The sequence below is a fragment of the Tamandua tetradactyla genome, chromosome 25 (assembly GCF_023851605.1).
Source record: "Tamandua tetradactyla isolate mTamTet1 chromosome 25, mTamTet1.pri, whole genome shotgun sequence".
Taxonomy (NCBI): domain Eukaryota; kingdom Metazoa; phylum Chordata; class Mammalia; order Pilosa; family Myrmecophagidae; genus Tamandua; species Tamandua tetradactyla.
In genome coordinates, this window is record NC_135351.1 from 44,740,431 (window position 1) to 44,761,101 (window position 20,671).

General features: G+C 42.0%; 1 protein-coding gene across 5 annotated transcripts in view; it reads right to left on the reverse strand.

The window, feature by feature from the left end:
* FBXO30 (F-box protein 30) overlaps positions 1 to 20,387 on the reverse strand; it is a 28,041-nt gene extending 7,654 nt beyond the window's left edge. The window contains exons 1-3 of one of the 5 annotated variants that reach the window (XM_077143394.1): positions 20,328 to 20,386; positions 17,821 to 17,947; positions 1,431 to 3,462 (exon numbers count right to left, since the gene is read on the reverse strand). In XM_077143394.1, the coding sequence (XP_076999509.1) occupies positions 1,431 to 3,446 (2,016 nt within the window). In that variant the 5' untranslated portion in view covers positions 3,447 to 3,462; positions 17,821 to 17,947; positions 20,328 to 20,386. Of the gene's footprint in view, positions 1 to 1,430; positions 3,463 to 17,820; positions 19,817 to 20,327 lie in introns of those variants that run through there. The other 4 variants (XM_077143395.1, XM_077143392.1, XM_077143396.1 and 1 more) reach the window with 4 other exon arrangements.
* Between the last annotated feature and the right edge of the window lie 284 nt (positions 20,388 to 20,671).

Genomic DNA, 20,671 nt, shown 5'->3' on the forward strand with positions numbered 1-20,671 from the left:
GATTATACAATCCCCAGAAAATATTTCCCCCCATATGTCAGTACGAGGGGAAAGGCCAAAAAGGAGTTATCTTCAGGGCATCCTATCCCAAAGATGAGACAGGCCAAATGAGAGACAGACACCAAAAATCATCTGGGAAAATACACATGTATTGCATGCATGAAGCTTTCTGCCACTAGCATTTCCTTTTGGGGGAAAAAAAATTAATTAGTGTGTTAATGTATTGGTCAAAAGTCTCAGGTGTATAGAGAAATAGATGGAGAATTCTGAAAGACTGGAACAAGCAAAAGCAAGGGAAACCCAAAAGGTGCTAAGAACAAAGTATAAAGCACTATTCACCCAATGCAACAAAATGCTTCCACTTAATAAAACGCAAAGTTTCATATGGCAAGTTTTCTAAAATGAGAAACACCTCCAATCAACGACATCCAGAATGTCTTGTTTCTCCTGGATAGTGTCCCAAACAGAAACCTGGGCAAAAGAAGGGCATTACGGGAGGAAATGGTGGGGCCAGGGTTTGCTCTCAGGTCAAGCGCCCAATATGCAACAGCCTCTCACACGGTACCAAGCCCAGAGCCTCTACCCACAATGCCGCATCCTACTGCGCTGCTCTTATTGCCTAATATACTTCTGTTAGGTCGGGGGAACAGGGACGGTCACCATGGCTCGAGCTGTGTAAAATCTGCCGCCCCTTCTAGATGTCACCTAACCCCCTTGCTTAAAAACTGCCTGTACCAGGACCCAGGGGCGAGCTCCCAACTCCCTGCCTGGAGTTCTGTGAGCTCTGCCCAGGAGCGCAGGAATAAACTCGCTCACTCTAGGGTTTCTCGGTCTGCCTCTTCTCTCTTTCACCTCCAAAACCTTTCAACTTCCACATGACTCCGTTTATTTTCTCTATCCCCCAGATATTCCACTGGTAACTTGTATGTCTGCAGTAGTTACAACTTTTTTCTCATCTCTTCCTATCTAAGTTCTACCTGAAGTACTCAGCTCCTAAGAGAAGTTGCTAAGAACAGAGGAAAACTGCCCTTTATAAGCAGAAAAAAACCTTCTCTTATGCTCCTTTGGTGAAAATGCTTCAGATGGAGCCCAAGTTGAAAGGTGGTAATTTGGACCCAAACAAAGGTAGCTGTGACAGAGGAACTGAGGGAGTACTGAACTGCTTAGGTGAAGAAGCAAAAGTGGCTTCCACCATATTCAATTAGAATCTCATTCGAAGAAGTGTGCAGAAAAACCTGTGACTACTACAAATCTCTAAGTATCCCAGATCTTCATTAATTATCATTACAAAAAAATTTTCCATCATATTGACTTTGTAAGTTTTAGGGGATGGGAAATTTCTCAACAAGGTATTAATTTTATTATTTCAGCAGTATTAAGTGCCTACTATGTGCCAAATAAGGAGCCTGCATGGGTAGGATTACACTAACCTTTTCTTTTATTTGCCATGATGAACTTCCGTCTGGATGCTTCCTTTTCCCCCACTGCAGTATGACCATTCCACGAGACGGGAGCAGACTTCCACACACATCCCTCATCAGCCTGGAGACACAGGCGAGCTGGCACAGACTGAAGCCGTCGAGGAAGCCTGCAATATGCTGCAGGACCTCAAAAGGAAGACCACTGAGACGGTCACTGCGCCATCCCAACACACAGTTTCTAGCAGGCTCTACTAACACTGTAGATACACATGGCTGAACTCCAAAGGACCTCAAGTGGCGGTCATGAATGATCTTGGCTCCTTGTGCTGAGGGACAAAACCTGCGCTGAGAATAGGTACAACCATAGTAAGCTAAAGGGCACCTCTGCTCCATCCAGCCATTGAGTCCAGCGTGGATGTCACCGTGCACGTTCTTAAAATGTGAAGAGAATTCTTTTCTTCTAAATAACTGTCCACAAACAAATGTAAACATTGAACGCTGCTTGGGTTGGTACCTGGCCACACATTCCAATACTAAATCCAGCCCGAGTGTCTGAAAAGGACTTGGATTTGAAAGCTGTGGGTTGGCGTGGTCACAAGCGGAAGCTGACGCTATCTCCCCAACCATGGTGTTGGTGGCCAGTATTGCAGAGGGAAGTGAGAACGTCTGGGTCCCAAAGTCAACGTGATAAACATCGACCATGCGACTGTCAGCGATGCCCCTCCCACCCGGAGAGTCTCCCAGACAGAACAGTAATGCTGCCGTGATCAGATCTATTCCCTGGAGGCCCATGGGATCTTCTGCAACTTCCAAATCGGACGTATCCACTGCTTTATCCTCTTTCGGTTTGGACCAACACGAACTGGATAAAAATTTGAATGAAGGAGGATGACTGAAAGCCAAGACATCCACGTTCCTCAGACCCGCGAGGTCGACTCCTCTCCAGCACAGTTCCCTTTCATCCTCACCGTCTGGCAGAAGGATGTGCGGCAATGCGCCATTTGGCAGAGCACTTGAGGGTAGCACTTCCCGGAGCTGGGCTGCTACTGAAACAGGACTGGAAAGCTCAGAAGTGCCCCCCGATGCCATATATTCTCCATTTGTTAAGCTACTCTGTTTTGAGTCTAGGGCCTGTGTGCAAACATCTTCCACAGGAAAGCCATTACAAAGAGTGGAGGTACCAAAAGAACGTGAATTCAAGTCACATAATAAATCGCTTGAACCATTTTGTTCAGACTGGCCATTGCCACATGTATCCTTAGGGTCAATCCCACCGACCGCTCCTATCTCATCCTCAGAACAATGGTCCTGGTCATTTAGGCTTCTATCATGTGAGCTTCCTCCAGCAGTTTGCTCTTCACCCATCTCATCTTGAGAAGCACAAAGACTCGTACTTAGCCTGCCAAGGTCTCTTGTGGCAGTATTCAGAATATCTAAAGCAGCAGCCAGACTTCTGGTTGTTTCTACAGTAGCCTGATAAAGTGCACCATAAGATTCTTCATCAACAGACACCAAACCATTAGCGTGTGGTGTGTCTGGGACACTTGATTTAACTGAAATTTGTTCTCTAGGCTCTGACAGTTTGTCAGTCGCTTTAGACATCATGGTGGCCACCTTGAGAGATTCTAAGAGCATCCTTTGGTCTTGAAGGGCCAAGGCCATATCTAACTGTGCCACTTCGTCAACATCTCTGCTTAGATTCTCATAGGATTTCCGGTCCGCATAACTAACTGGCCATCGGTTCCACTCCATAGTACAGCACACCACACTTGCTGGACATGTTTCTAGATGCTCAGCAACTTTATTTCGGGCCATTGAAAATGGACATCCAAAGTTACTATTTAAGCATGGCACTCGTTCAAGTGGACATAGAAGCCGATGTTCATCAGCCTTGCAAGAATGGAAAACTGCCCCACAAACCAAAGGACAGCCAATCAGATCGCAGGAAATGCCAGGCTCCGGTCTGGTCATGCAGCGCCGACTGACACAATTCGTGCAGTGTGAGTGCCGCGGTGCCTCCTCCATTGCAGCCAGGCTGGCGCTACGTGTCGAAAGGGAAAATGGTGAGAGGTCAGGCAAAAGGTCCTCAGCCTTGAAAAACTGTTTAATAATGTAAATCTCTAATGTACTTTTGCCCACTACGGGATGGAAACAAATAAAATAAAGCTATATGGCAAGTTTATTTTGCATAAAATTAAAACATCTTGAAAGAACTTAAGTGCTTCAAGTACTTTAACTAAAATATTGTAACATTTTATTCTTATATACCATACGCCAATGTGCCAAAATAGGTATATGCGTTAAACACAATACTTATAGTCTAGTATTCTGTATAGTATATAAATTAATACCAATGACAAGTTAATGCCTACTTTAACAGATTTCAGACTGCTTTCGTTTTACCTTTGCTGCCTTAACTAAACTGATTTTTATAAATCTCACATTGCAGAGACTTCCTCATATTTTTAAAGGAGAAATATCTGAATTTCTTAAATATATGCAACCAAACTTTATTAGAAGGTCTCTTTTTTATTCCCTCTAAATATATGAGTTAACTTAAGATCTGTGCATTGAGCTCTCCTGTGCATGCCTTAAACTGTACTACAAATCAACAGGGTAAATCTTAATTACAGAAAAGAGAAAATTCATCAAAAAATACACGATTTTAGCCCAAGCTCTATGCCTATGGGCAAATCACGTCCCTATGAGGGTGGCACTTTCTTTGCATCCGTCAAAGGCCTCTCTACTGGTCACCTGCACGGACCAGGTGCTGTGCTGGGGGTGGCCACACAAAGGCGAGGAAGACCAGGTGGGGCTTCTGCTCAGGAGCAGCAGCAGGAGGTCAGAGACATGGGATTCAAGCTGCACAACTATGTGATCACACAGAAGACTCATACAGAAATTCCCAACAAGACAGGTAGGGCTTAGACAAGAATCCATATCAGTCTTGAAAGATGGCGAGCCTCAGGGCGGGACAGCAGGGCTGGTAAGGAGGGGCACTGCCTGCCGAAGCAACAGCACATGCAACTGAAGAAGAGCATCCCCTGGCAGCATATGCGCAGGGTACCACCAGCTTCCTGGTAGTGCCGGATCACAGAGGAGACGCAAGGTAGAGGCGAGGATGCATCAAGTCCCGAACGAGACCCAGAATGGAGAGTGCACCTGCTACTCTAAGGGGCTGAGGCCTCGAGGAACTGGGAGTCAGCAAAGATTTTAACCAGAAACAGAGTACCTATAAAATAGCATGACAGGACTATGGGCACCTAATATTTCCTACTTAAAATAAACTATTCTAACTTTCACCAAGAAAAGCTCTGTGCCAAAAATAAAGGAAAGCGACTTCCAGGAAGATGGCCAACTAGAGCAGCTTGAGATTAGCCCTGCTCCACGGAAAAGTTAGAAAAGGGACAGGAGGGCGACTGAGGCAGCGATTCGGGAGTGCAGCTGACCTGGGAGCGCCTTCTGCACCACATGCGGCAGCCCTAGCTGCAGAGGCTGAGGAACTGAGGGGCAGAAAACTGGAGCCTGGTGCAGAGGTACAGAGCCCGCGGGAGTGCACGGACAGGAACACGGGACTGGGAAGTAAGCCAGGCCGCATTCCTTGGGCACACTACCCTCACCAGTGCAGCCCCGTGACCAGCGACTCACCCTACACCCCACACACCTGAAGCCCCCTTGACCCACTCCCATGCCCCACACTCCAGGCACCCCCACCCAAGTGCAGCCCAGACCACCTCTCCTGCACTCTTCCCGAGAACAACCTCACCGTCCCTGTTTCCTGCAGGCTGTTGCCAGCACATAAAAGGTGCAGGCACTAACCTCCATACCTAGGTTACCTCCGCCCCCCGCCCACAGTGTCACACAGCCTCACCCCACCCTCCCTGAGCTCTGCACATCCGTTCAGGGCACTCCCAGGCCCATGCATACGTATGGGCCCCCAATCATGTCATTCAGTTTTGGAAACTGCTCTTTAAAGCAGCCCTAGAACGCACACGCGCACAGCCCTCAGCCTCACTTCCCAGCTCTGACAAAGTGCTGACCTGTGCAGCTGGGTCACATCTGCCCCCAATCCACAAAGGCATAATGCCAACCTGTTGCCACAGCTCTACACATGTGCACAAAGGGCCCCGTGCCTTAGACCAGCACACACCAGGATTACACCCCCAGACCAGCGCACCTGCACAGCTACATCCTCCTGGGCCACTGGGCACCCATGTTCACAAGCATCAGTGTAACATCCCCAAACTGCACCTATACCTGCCCTGAAACAAATCACTGCACTGAGTGCTCCACCCCATCCATGCCCTGCTCCCTCCTGTACAACCATCCCACAAACACAAGGCCTTAGACTACTGAAAGAAATCAACTCCCAAAGTAAATCAATCAAGATATCAACATGCAACGAACACAACAGAAGATCAATGAGCATATCACAATGCAGACAGGTATAGCCCTGCCTAATGACCAAATTAAAATACAAGAGGAGACACAGATGTTGGAACTAATCAAAGATGTTCATACAACTCTACTTAATAAAATAAGTGGGAAAGCAAATGACATAAAGGAGATCAAGAAGACAGTAGAAGAGCACAAAGGGGAATTTGAAAGAATAAATAGAAAAATAGAGGAAATCACAGAGCTTAAACACTCTGTTGACCAAATAAAAAACATGTTACAGGCACACAATACCAGATTTGAAGAGACAAAAGAAAGAATAAGTGATATGGGGGACAGGATAATTGATTTTGAAGACTCAAAATAGCAAATTGCAAAAAAGATGGAAAAAATTCAATGGGAACTCAGGGAAATGACAGATAAAACAAAGCGCGCAAATATAAGGATCATTGGTGTCCCAGAGGAGAAGAGCGGAGTCGGGGGCTAGGAAGCATAGTTAGGGATATAATGGGGGAAATTCCCAACCCTCGTAAAGGACATAAATACACAAGCCAAAGAAACCCACAGAACTCCAAAGAGAATAAATCCAAAGAGGCCTTCCATAAGGCACACATTAATCAGTCTATCAAATGCTGAAGAGAAGCAGAAAATCCTGAAAGCGGCAAGAGAAGAGCAATCTACTACATACAAGGGAAACCATACAAAAGACTGAGTTCAGACACCTCAACTAGCATCCTGGAAGCGAGAAGGCAGTGGTATGATATACTCAAGATCCTGAAAGAGAAAGACTTACAGCCAAGAATTCTGTGCCCAGCCAAACTGTCCTTTAAAACTGAGGGAAAGATTAAAGCTTTCATGGACAAAAAAGTCCTGAAAGAATTTGTCAACAAAAGACCAGCCCTATAAGAAATAATAAAAGGAGTTCTGAGCTGGAAAAAAAAAAGACAGGAGAGGGAGGTCTGGAGGAGGGCACAGAATTGACGAGTATCACTACGGGTAATTTAAAGAATTTAAAGAGGAAGAGGTAAATGAATATACAGATCTGACAAATAAAATAAAAAAGATAAGATGATGGAATCAAGAAATGCTTTTTCAGTAATAACTTTGAATGTTAACAGACTAAACGTACCAATTAAAAGATACAGACTGGCAGAATGGATTAAGAAACATAATCCAGTTACATGTTGCTCACAAGAGACTCATCTTCAACAGAAGGATACAAATGGATTGAAAGTGAAAGGATGGAAAAGATCTTCCATGCAAGCTGTAACCAAAAGAAATCAGGAGTAGCTATACTAATATCAGCCAAAATAGACTTTAAATGTAAAGACATCATAAGACACAAAGAAGGACACTATATACTAATTAAAGGGTCAATTCACCAAGACAATATAACAATCATAAATGTTTATGTTCCCAATCAAGGAGCTCCAAAGTACATGAGACAGACATTGGCAAAACTGAAGGGAGCGATAGACGTTTCAACAATAACTGTAGAGACTTAAATACACCACTCTCCTCTACAGATAGAACACCCAGACAAAAGGTAACAAGGAAATAGAGAAGTTAAATAACTTGATAAATGAGTTAGACATAACAGACATATACAGGTCATTGCATCAAAGTTATACATTCTTCTCTAGTGCTCATGGGACATTCTCCAAGATAGATCATATGCTGGGGCACAAAACAGGTCTTTACAAATTTAAAAGTATTAAAATTATTCTAAGGACTTTCTCTGTTCACAATGCAATGAAGCTGGATCTCAATAACCATCAAAAAATGAAAACACTCACAAATATAAGGATATTAAATAACACACTCTTAAGCAACCAGTGGGTCAAAGAAGAACTTGCTAGAGAAATCAGTAGCTATCTGGAGATGAATGAAAACGAAAATAAAACTTATCAGAACTTACGGGATGTGGCAAAGGCTGTGCTGAGAGTGAAATTTATTGTCTTAAATGCCTATATTAAAAAACAAGAAAGAGCAAAAATTGAGGACTTAACAGCAAACCTGGAGGAACTTGAGGAAGAGCAGCAAACTAACCCCAAAGCAAATAGGAGAAGAGAAATAAGAAAGATTAAAGCACAGATAAATGAATGGGAGAACAAAAGAACAACAGAAAGAATCAATAAAACCAAAAGTTGCTTCTTTGAGAAAATCCATAAAATTGACAAGCCACTAGCAAGACTAACAAAGAAAAAAAGAGAGAGGATGCAAATAAACAAAATCAGAAATGAGAAGCAGTGCGTTTCCAAAGATTCTGAAGAAATGAAAGAAATCATAAGAGGATACTATGAACAACTTTACGCCAGTAAATTACACAACTTAGACAAAATGGACAAATTCCTGGAGACACACAAACAAGCTACTACACTGACTCAGAAAGAAATAGAAGATTTCAACAAACCAATCAAAAGTAAAGAGAATCAATCAGTCATTCAAAAATCTTCCTACAAAGAAAAGCCCAGGGCCAGATGGCTTCACAGGGGAGTTTTATCAAACATTCCACAAGGAATTAACACTAATCTCGCTGAAAATTTCCAAAAAATTGAGGAAAAAGGAACTCTACCTAACTCATTTTATGAAGCTAATATCATTTTAATACCAAAACCAGGTAAAGTTGCTATAAAAAGGAAAACTACAGGCCAATCTCCCTAATGAACACAGATGCAAAAATTCTCAATAAAATATTGCAAACCAAATCCAAGAACACATTAAAAGAATTATACACCATGACCAAGGGAGGTTTATATCAGGAATGCAAGGATGGTTCAACACACAAAAATCAATTAAAGGAATACAGCACATTAACAAATCAAAAAGGAAAAATCACATGATCATCTCGATTGATGCTGAAAAAGCATTCTACAAAATTCAGGATCCTTTTCTGATAAAAACACTCCAAAAGATAGGAATCAAAGGTAACTGCCTCAATATGATAAGGGAATATATGGAAAACCGATAGCCAGCATCATACTCAATGGAGAGAGATTGAAAGCTTTCTCCCTAAGATCAGGCACAAGACAAGAATGCCCACTGTCACCACTACTATTCCAACATTGTGCTAGAAGTGCTAGCTAGAGCAATCAGGCAGGACAAAGAAATAAAAAGCATTCAAATTGGAAAGGAAGAAGAAAAACTCTCATTATTTGCAGATGATATGATACCATACTTGGAAGATCCTGAGAAATCTACAGCAAAGTTACATGAGCTAATAAACAAATTCAGCAAGGTGGCAGGATATAAAATTAATGTGCAAAAATCAGAAACATTTTTATACACAAGCAATGAGCTAGCTGAGAAGTTAGTTAAGGAAAAAATTCCATTCAAAATAGCAACTAAAAGAATCAAGTACTTAGGAATAAAGTTAACCAGGGATGTAAAGGACCTGTACACAGAAAACTACATAACATTGCTAAAAGAAATCAAAGCAGATCTAAATAGTTGGAAAGACATTCCCTGCTCATGGGAAGGAAGGATAAATACAGTAAAGATGTCAATTCTCCCCAACTTGATCTACAGATTCAACACAGTACCAATCAAAATTCCAACAACTTACTTTGAAGATTTGGAAAAGCTAACTACCAAATTCATCTGGAAGGGAAAGAGACCCCAAATAGCTAAAAGCATCCTGAAAAAGAAAAACAAAGTGGGAGGATTAACACTCCCTGACTTTAAAACCTATTATAAAGCCACACTGGTCAAAACAGCATAGTACTGGCACAAAGAAAAAAGCACTGACCAATGGAATCGAATTGAGAGTGCGGAAATAGACCACCAAATCTATGGTCAACCGATTTTTGACAAGGTCCCCAAATCCTCTGAACTGAGACAAAATAGTCTTTTCAATAATTGGGAATGGAAGAACTGGATATCAATAGCCAAGAGGATGAAAGAGGACCCCTATCTTACACCCTACACTAAAACTAACTCAAAGTGGATCAAACACCTAAATATAAGAACTAGCACCAAAAAGCTTCTAGAATAAAATGTAGAGAAACATCTTCAAGACTTATAATAGGAGGTGGCTTCCTAAACTTTACGCCCAAAGCACAAGCAACAAAAGAAAAAATAGATAAATGGAAACTCCTCAAAATCAAATGATTCTACACCTGAAAAGACTTTGTCTAAAAGGTGAAGAGGCAGCCAACTCAATGGGAGAAAATATTTGGAAATCACATATCAGACAAAGGTTTGATTTTCTGTATATACAAATAAATCATACAACTCAACAACAAAAGAACAAACAACCCAATTATAAAATGGGCTAAAGACATGAATAGGCATTATTCTGAAGAGCAAATACAGATGGCTCAAAGCACATGAAGAGATGCTCATTTTTACTGGCTATAAGGGAAATGCAGATCAAAACTACAATGAGATACCACCTCACACCTATAAGAATGTCTGCTATTAAACAATAAGAAAATTATAAATGTTTGAGAGGATGTGGAGAAACTGGGACACTTAATCACTGCTGGTGTATGATGGTGCAGCTACTATGGAAGATTGCTTGGCAATTCAATTCCTTAGGAAACTAAATACTGAGCTGCCCTATGACCCAGCAATAGCACTACTTGGTATATACCCAGAAGAGCTGAAAGCAGTGACACAAACAGACATTTGCACACTGATGAAAATGTCTTATTCACGATCGCCAAAAGATGTAAACATACCAAATGCCCATCAACAGACGAGTGGATCAACAAAACGTGGTATTACATAGGATGGAATATTATGCAGAAGTAAGACAAAATGACGTCCTGAAGCACATGACGAAATGGATGAGCCTTGAGGACATAACGCTGAGCAAAATTAGACACAAAAGGACAGATACTGTATGATTCCACTTTTATGACCAGCATAAAGGTATAATCAAAGGCTTATAATACAGAATACAGGGGACCTGGAGATACATAGAAGCTAGAGATGGGTGAACCATTAGCTAATGAGGCTGAACTCCACTGTAAGGGAATAGATAGGAGTAAAAGTGATTCTCTAGTGGGTCTAGAAGGATTAATACCATATTGAAGATGAACAACATTGGAAGGAGTTGTACAGTGGGACTACGTGTCCCACTGACTCACACTAGAAATATGAACGAGTTCTTGTAAGAATTACTTCAAAGATATGATTCTTGTATAAAGAGTGTCTAAGTTCAGGGTACAAGGGGAAAACTGCTATTGCACGCTATGAGCTATGTTCAAAAGGAAACCATCAGCACTACCAAAGCAATAGCAGAGGTAAATAATGGGGTGAGGGACAAGAGTTAAGAGGAGGTTTAGATTTCCTATTTGACCAGGGTGTGTTTATTGGCTTTCTGTCTCTTGGGAACAATGAAATTATCTAAAATTGAGAATGTTGATGGACTGTGGACTTTGGGCCCTCCACATAATGCCCAATGAATGCAGGTGGCTGAAGAATGCACTGATGGAGAAGTAGAATGGCGAATGATGGTGTATACTTATGAACGAAGGTTGTGCTGCTACAAAAAAGAAACAAAGTCGCGAGGCATTCAGTGATGTGAATGAACATGTGGGACATTTGGTGCAACAAAATAAGCCAGAAACACAAAAACAATAATGGTATGGTCAGCTTTAGAAAATGTTTCTAAGAAAACAGGGGCCCAGTTCATAAAATCCGGAGTGGTGACTATTAAATCCGGAGTGGTGACTATTATTTCTGGATTTTGAGAGGTTGTTATATATATATAACCTGATATTTAGAGATAAGAACGAAGCCAACAGGTTGAGATTAAAGTAATTCAGAACATAGGGACAAGGAAGACAGTGTCTATATTTTAGAACCATACACATTCTTTGAGACCAATGGAAGAAAGGTTTATTCGGTCTGGAACTGAAATTTTCTGCAGGGCATAATCTCATTCAACCTAACTGTACAGGTCATCTGAACAACTCAGACACAGGGAGCACAGAATAAGAAAGAGGTCCTTTAACCCTATATAGATTATGACAATGCCTGGAAACATCCTAGAATAGTAAGCAGATAATCCAAAAGTATTGGCAAAGTCCCCTGAAGGAGGGGAGAAAGAATATGGAACTATTAAACCTTACCATCAGGGAACCCCCTGATACTGTGTTAAACTTTAGGGACACCCAAATCAAAGGGCCATGCCCTCAGTCATGAGGCTTACTCTTGTAAAGCTTATGTAGGTAGTAGAGAAGCTTAGACTACCTATAGGCATGCCTAAGAGTTACTTCTGGAGGACCTCTGTGGTTGCTCGGATGTGGCCTCGGTCTCTCTAAGCACCAACTCTGCAAGTGAAATCATTGCCCTCCCCCTTACATGGGACATGACATCCAGGGGTGAAAGTCTCCCTGGTGACATGGGAGAGGACACCCAGAGATGAATCCGGAACGGGCACCATGGGATCAACAATTCTATCCTGACCAATTGGTGGAAAAGAAGTGTAATTAATAAAGTATCAGTGGCAGAGAGAGTTCAAAGAGTCGAGAGGCTACTCTGAAGGCGGCTCTTACACAAGCTTCAGGTAGACCTTGCTACCTATCATAAACTGCCAACCCCCAACCAGGACCATTCCAGCCAATCCTGAAGAATACCTAGGGCAATTTATAAGATTCCACAAGGGTTCCAGGCACTAGAGTAACTTGCTAGAATCCTACAACCTCCAGATTGGTTCCTGGTCCAGATAAGTCCTGAAACCTAGCCCAGCCTCTCCAGAACATCAGACAGTTCCATCTCCCTACCCTATATTAGTGACAGACCCTTCCAATAGCAAACATTTTGATTTGCCATAGCCCGAACAACCCCAATGAAACGTATGGAAAGATCAAAGGTGATGGTGGAATTATACATAGAAGATAGGACTTAACAAATGAATATGAATGCTGAATCATAAAACTGGTATTTCTTTTAGTCTAGAGTATTTTAGAGCAGCTAGAAGTAAAACCTAAAATTATGAAATTGTAATCCATGTCAAAGTCTGAAATATGTTCTACAGCTAATTGTGGTGCTGTGCTTGGAAATTTATAGCTTTTTTGTATATATGTTTTTCTTCACAAAAAAGAAGGAAAAAAGGCAATTGTGATGATAAAAAAATATTTAAGCCCTCTAGCCTCCTATACCCTGGAACAGCTAGAAGGAAAAATATAAGATGATGGATGGTAGCCCATAATAAACTCTGGGATCTGTCCTGTAGCCACTTGTTGAAGAGTGCTTTGAAAACTATTGCTTTTTTATTTCTTTGCTTTGTATATATGTTATACTATACAATAAAAAAAAGTTAAAAAAATAATAATAAAGGAAAGCACAAGCACCAGCGTATTGATTTAATTATAAATACTGAATGTATTCTATGTACTGCTTTTCCTATCATCTTCAACTTCTTTGTTGCCTTGTTTCTATTACAGTAAGATATTTAAGACTCTTCAATCTTAAAAATCCTAAATAAGAAAACAATAGTCCTGGCGGGCCACGGTGGCTCAGCAGGCAGACTTCTTGCTTGCCATGCCAGAGACCCCGGTTCAATTCCTGGTGCCTGTCCATGCCAAAAAAAAAAAAAAAGAAAAAACCAAACAATATTCCCCTTTTACTGTTTTTAAAAATCAGGCAGTCTCTGAAGAAAAACAAAAAAATTCCTCTATTCTCCCATATACCCCTCAACTTCCACTCTGGCTTTGCTGTCCCCCTATTCATTAAAACTGCTCTACTGAGGTCCTCAGGGTTACGTTTAAAGGGCATTTTTTTCAGACCCCAACGTCCTTGGTCATTAAGTCATTGCATTTTTGGCCAATCCCACCTTTTTGAAGTAGTATCTTCCCTTAGCTTTCACGTTGCCCCACTTCCCTGGTTTCCCTCCTTCCTCTCTGGTTCCCCTTCGTCTCTCCTCTTGCCTCTTCAAGGTCCCCTGCCATTTCTCACTCACACCAAACATTCTCTACGGTGTGCTCCACTTCTCCAAAAAGCTCCCAAACCGCCCACACGCTCAGAACTTCCCCAACATTCTGCCCAGACTCCGCTTGAAAACCCCAGACGTCTCCATGCAATTCCTCATCACACATCTCTACTTCCATGTGCCTCATGCAACTCAGCCCCACTGGGTCCAGAATTAATTTACACAGTAGCAGACAAGAACTTTCTGGATAAAAAGCTGATTCTTAGTCTGTCTTCTTTACTTTAGTCCAAGAGATTGCTAGCTCTCCGATAAGTTTCTCTAGAATTTCTACCTTGGTTCCAGGTGGCTTGTGTAAACTAATCACCCCCCAAAGTGCTGATCCTGTCTCAGCACTGGGGCTTGATCTCCCTCAAACTGGAACAACAACAAGCCTACCTAAGTCACTTCTGGCACAGTTTTACTGAGTAAGTAGAAAAGTTCTGAGTTGATATTACAGTGTTCAATGACACCAGGGATAAAACAAGGCATGCAGCATTTGACAGCAAAACTGCATATTAAAATTGTGTGAAAAGTTAAAATTATGAGCCAAGGTCTTTTGAATGTGTGTCACCATAAATGCTTACAAGTTATACAGTGAAGCTGCCCATGCTAAAGAGCCACATAAGAGAAAGGACAGATTAATGACCACAAACATTTGTACGTTAAGCAGACTTTCAAAGAGAAACTTTAATAATATTTTAGACAAACCTTATTGAGTGATTAGATTGTGAAAACAGCTGTAGCTTTCTTATTTTGCAACAACTAGCCCGTGTTCATCTCACATGCTGAAGGTTGTAAGCCTGACTGTTACTAAACAGAGATCTAAAAATACAAACAGTTCCAACAAAAGTGACCACTGCTCTGGGAACTTGTTGGGCACTCTGTTACTGTACATCATGAGACCAGACAAGGCAGAACACATCACAAAAACAGCACTTAATTCAAAACAATTTAAAATAGCAACTGCTCCAAACAACTCCAAGTAAATTACAAAAACAACAGGTTTTCAAAGGTTAGTAGGAAAGTAGAGAGCTCTCAAGCTTCAAAAATAAATAGCCTCTTCCACCCTATTTTTCTCTGAATAAGAATGTTTTTCTTCACAAAAGGATCTACAGACCAGTCATTTACTGAAATAAACTTAAAGGGAAGGAAAGGGAACACGAATTATGTACCTGCTTTGTGCTTCTTCACGTGTCATCCCACTGAATCCTCAGAACAACCCAGAGGAAACTGGGGCACAGGAAGAGAAGTGACTTAACCGAGTCCAGCTAGCTAGGAAGTGGCACAGCTAGGGTCTAAATCTACAGATAACGCTCGCGGGCATAACATGTTTACTTATAACAGTTAATGGAAATAAGGCAGCAGTTCAGTAACTGGTGATCCAGTCTGAAGATGTTTCTTAGGAATAGAGATTACACAACTTTGCTTGTAGTTTTTTACAACTTTTAATCACCGTTGCGGGTGACTTCCTGTTTAAAATTGTAACAGCACAGTGGTGTACTTTGAACCTATGTGTTTTAAATTATTTTAAAAAGAGTTTAATACTCTATATAAAGTATGGAACAGCTTATGAATTTAACAGTCATCAAAATGGGAATGCAAAGGAGGAACCAAGTTCTAATTCCATTTTACCATTAACTATGTTAAAAATTGAGTAAGAAAAGTCAGGATCCAAAGGAAATTCTAAGGATAGATCCCTCAGTTTCAGAATATAAAACTTTCCCAGCTCCATCTTCTTTCTAATCAAGATGACTATTATTAAAATAAATATGCCTCCATGGAGCATTTCATAATTGCTCATTAATCCTGTGAAACAAGTTCAAAACGTCAATCACTGATTTATCAGTTCAACAGTGACACAGCAGGCCCTGTAAAAAACATGTTGCTAAAACTGGGGTTTCAAGTTCAAGAGGAGTTGAACTGAAAACTACTCTACAGTATTTTTAAGTTTTTTAGACTTTCTTGAATCAGAATCTTAATATTTCAAATAACATCTGTATTAATTTATATTTAAGGATGAATTGCTAGGAAAAAGTTTCATTAGATTAGAAAATATTTGTAAATGACTAAAATGCTTTACAACAGTTTCAATTCTTTCCCAGTTCATAATCTATGGCTGACAAGCAATCCATGCAAGTAGTTTTAAGACATGGCATATTCCCCTACAATGAAACAAGACCTTGTCATTTAAGGCTATCTCTGGACAAATGGTACAGGCTTCAAAAAAGAATTTATTTAATTTTCCAAATCCATTATTATACAAAAGGAGATAAATAAAGCATTACAAATTAACAGTACTTATAAATAAGTTACTAAAAAGTCACCTTAAGTACTCAACACAGTTTTCTACCTCAGAGCTGTTGCTAATGTCTGCCCCTGCAAAACACACACCACACACACACACACCACACACGCACGCGCACACACACCACACACGCACGCGCACACACACCACACACACACGTACACACAGCCTTTCCCCGCCTACCTCATCAGACTACGTCTAAGCTTAAATATTATTTTCCCGCATACCCCAAAGGCAAGATATGAATCCACGTTATAAGTTCTCATTACATATTGCATTATCCTGGTTACACTAGTCATAATTTTAAGTAAATCACTATCCTGTTTAATATCCATCTCCTTAGGAAAACTATAAGCTTCATAAAGTCAAGACTACCTTTGTCTTCATGTATTGCATGAATTCAAGACTGTACCTCAATTACAGACATGTGTGAAATGTATATATAAATATAAGAATCATAATACAATCAAAATAACTGTGGAGTGAATAAAAAAGTATTTGCAAAGTCCCCTTGGAGGAATGGTGACAAAGAGGGACAATTCAACTTCCCCATTTGGAGAAGGTCTGCTATTCTTGCAAGCTGTGAGGACAACAAAATCAACAGGCCGAACCTTCAATCTGGGGGTCTGTTCATTTAAAACACATCCCCTCAAAGAATAGGCTAAGTCTACTTAAAATTAGGCCTAAGAGTCACCCCCAGAGAACCTCTTTTGTTGCTCAGATGTGGCCTCTCTCTCAGCCAACATGGCAAGCAAACTCACCGCCCTCCCCCTCTCTACATGGGACACGACTCCCAGGTGTGTAAACCTCCCTGGCAATGTGGACAGAAATCCTAGAATGAGCTGGGACTCAGCATCAAGGGATTGAGAAAACCTTCTCAAATGAAAGGGGGAAGAGAAATGAGACAAAATAAAGCGTCAGTGGCTGAGAGATTCCAAATAGAGTCGAGAGGTTATCCTGGAGGTTACGCTTATGCATTATATAATAACCTCTTTTGGTTTAAGGTGTCTTAGAGAGGCTAGAGGGAAGTGCCTGAAACTGCAGAGCTGTGTTCCTATAGCCATGTTTCTTTAAGATGATACAGCTTTTGCAAAGTGACTGTGTGATTGTGAAAACCTTGTTCTGATGATCCTTTTATCTACGATATGGTCAGATGAGTAAAAAATATGGATTAAAAATAAATAAATAATGGGGCAACAAATGTTAAAATAAATTGGGTAGAGGGAAATACTAGTGGTCAATGAGAGGGAGGGCTAAAGGGTATGGTATGTATGAGTTTTTTCTTTTTTCTTTTTATTTCTTCTTCTGGAATGACGTAAATGTTCCAAAAAATGATCATGGTGATGAATATACAACTATGTGATGATATTGTGAGCCAATGATTGCACACCAAGTATGGAATGTTCATACATTAAGAATGTTTGTGTTGTATGTTGACTATATTAATAAAAAATTAAAAAAAATAACTGCGTGGATCTCAAGTTTATTTTCTTGATTTCACAGAAAACATCATACTTCACAAAGATACAGCCTTATAGATTCAGCACTAGACAATCAGAGTGAGTCGAAATCCATCACTGCACCTGCCTTAGTCAACTACGTGCAAATATTTACTGACCACGTAGGTAACATGTTCCAGGCACTATATATGAAGTAAGACTGCCTATCAAAAAGGTAAGTCAAAGGGAAAAACAAATCAAAGAATTGTTTTAAAATCTTTAATTGTTTTAAAATCTTTTAAAAATGTAATAATAAAAGGCACAGAATAAAGAGTTTACCTTTATATTGTTCCACTATTTCAATTTCCTAATCAACCCTGCAGGCTGGTTACTGGGAAAGGCTGAATCTAGAGGTGTCAGGTTCAGGAAGAAAGGAAGGGGTTGGGGTCTGCACATGCACAAGTGCCTGAATAGGGAACAGAATGAGGAGAAGAGGCTCAAAATAGGAAGTGGTATCAGCATGATTAATACTACCATTAATGATATTATGTGAAATAGAATTCTACATAAACAACAAATGTTGCTACAATGTCATGCTGATTATGGAAACTGTAGACAAACCTGTTGAAATGTTAATCATTGGTACAAACAAGTCCACTGAAATATCAAATTCAGTAACAGTTATAAACTCCTCAAAGGCAAGTTCTGCCCTTCGCTGTATAATCCTAGCTACTCGTGCATACTAAAGACAAACACTTGCTGATTTTTGATCAGGAATACTCAGTTTTAAAGACCATAATAAATCTATAGCTTAAGTTGGGCTTCTTATGTCACTGGTTTAAAAAGGAGAGATCAGTAGAAAATCCACTATCATTAATTTAAATTACCCCACTGACAGAATACAAATTGGCTAAGTGATTACAATGTATACATTCTCTTATTAAACTTTGGATCTGACGTTCCATATTATATGAAAAAATGTTTTTTAGGTTTTTACCCCTCCAGATATGATATAATCAAAACATACATCTTCCATGTCTAAATATGGCTATGAGTGGCTTATTCCAAAGTGAAAGTTTTAACTGCTTATAGTGTTTTCCACCAAAACAAATTATTAGACTTACATAAAAAATTGAAATAAAAAGTAGTTAATATTTGATATTCAGACTAGAACCTATTTGAGTTGATACCCAAATAAAAATAATCCTCCTATTAGTTTATTAAAATGGGCAACATGAAATGGGGGAAAAGGCTTCCAAGGAGTTGCACCTGTGTGACCTTGCAGCAACTACTCTACTCTGAAACAATCAGGAACGCTACAAAAGTTGATTATAATGATGTGTGCATCCAATGGGAGGTACTTTACTCCATACAACAGTCATATTTATATTCACAAAATTTTATGTATAATTAGTTTTATACTGGATCATCTCAGCTTATACAGCTTATTAAAAGCAATCATAAGAAGTATGAAGCAAACATGGTCCATGGTTTTAAAAAAAAAGACACTTTTTTGTAAAAGATTTTCACAGACTGGGTTTTAAGGGAAGCAGGCTTGTCTGTATCTAACTGCCTAGTTGTCTACAATATAATTAGTTCAAGGGCAATCTCATTTCACCAAACTTAATTTGAAACTAAAATGTTATTTTATGTAGTCTTTCAGCTCAAGAATTTAACATCAAAGTCTTCAATAAATACAGTGGCATTCTATAGCATAATTCCTTAATTTACTGAAACAGTTTTAAGAACACAATTGAAATATTTACTCAAAATCATGCAGAACAGCATATGGCTTATCCCATTAAATCAGTCACAGTTTATTAACATTATATCAAACAGTGAATACAGTAACAAATGCCTACTTTGGTGCCCTTAAAATGCCTCCCAAAGCTATATTAAAGTATCCCAAAATGTTAACAATCTATTGATATGACATTGCTTTTCAATGGCGTATTTTGTTGGGAGTTGTTCTATTGTTTAAAAAAGCAAATTTCCCAATATTGGACATGGATAAATACTGGGTTGTAATTACCTAGGCACTTGGACTATATAAAAGTCTGCCTACACCTGAAACTTCAGTTCCCTTAAAACATTCACAAAAGTCCACCAACATTTCTAAAGTCACCAGAAAAAAAAAGCTTGTCACTGTATTAAAGGATCAGCTGGAAACAAATCTGCAGTTTAAAACATGAGCAAACCAGGACCTTATCCCCAGTTAAACCTCCGTAGTAGGAACAGTGACGAAGCAGCAAGAGAGTGATTCAGCGAAAGGCACCCACTGAGCGCCACCGTGCCCCGACCCCGCGGCGGAGGCAGAGATACAAGGGAGCCTCCGCGTTGCCATGCCAACAGTGCGCTGCGGGGAACCTCGACCCGCGGGAGCGGCGCCCGGAGCCCGTCCCCGCGCTGCACGCGGTCCCTCGGCGACACAGCCCAGCTCGGGGACGCAGCGGGGAGATTCGGCTCAGAAAGAGCCGCTTCCGCGTCCGAAATTCAAGCCGAGCCCAGCTCCGGCCCGAGGCGCACCGCACCGCTGCGGCGAGCGGCCAACGCGGCCCCGCGGCCCCCGGGAGGCGCCGCCAAGGCGGAGGGGAGCCGGGGCGCGGGACTCCGGCAGCCGCAGGCCCCCCTCCCCCGGCCTCGGGCACCGCGCGGACCGCCCCCGGCCGGCCCCCAGGACCCCGGGCGAGGCGGGCAGCGGGCGCTCTCGGCCGCGCTCGGGGCCCTCGGGCCCGTCCCCCGCGCAGCGCGCGCCGGGCCCGCCGGGGTCCGCCTCCCGGGCCGCGGCCGCCATTTGCCGAGCGCCGGGGCCGCCCCGCGCCCGCCCGCCCGTCTGCCGCACTCACCGCCCTCGACACGTCCGCGGCCCGGCCCGGCGGCTCCGCGCCCCACAGCCCGTGCGGCCCGTCCCGCGTCGGCGCTGCAGCCGGGCCGCCGCCTCCCCGCCTCCTGCGGGCGGCCCCACCGCGCGCCCCGCCCACCCGGCCGGCCGCGGCGAGCACGCGCACGGCGCACCGGACAGACGCGCGCGCCCATGCGGACACGCGCACGGCGCACCCGGGGACACGCGCACGGCGCACCCGGGGACACGCGCACGGCGCACCGGACAGGCGCGCGCTCCTGCGGACGCGCGCAGCCCCGACCTTGCGGTCACGCGGCCCAGTGTGGTACCCAGAGCCGTGGAGTGGGC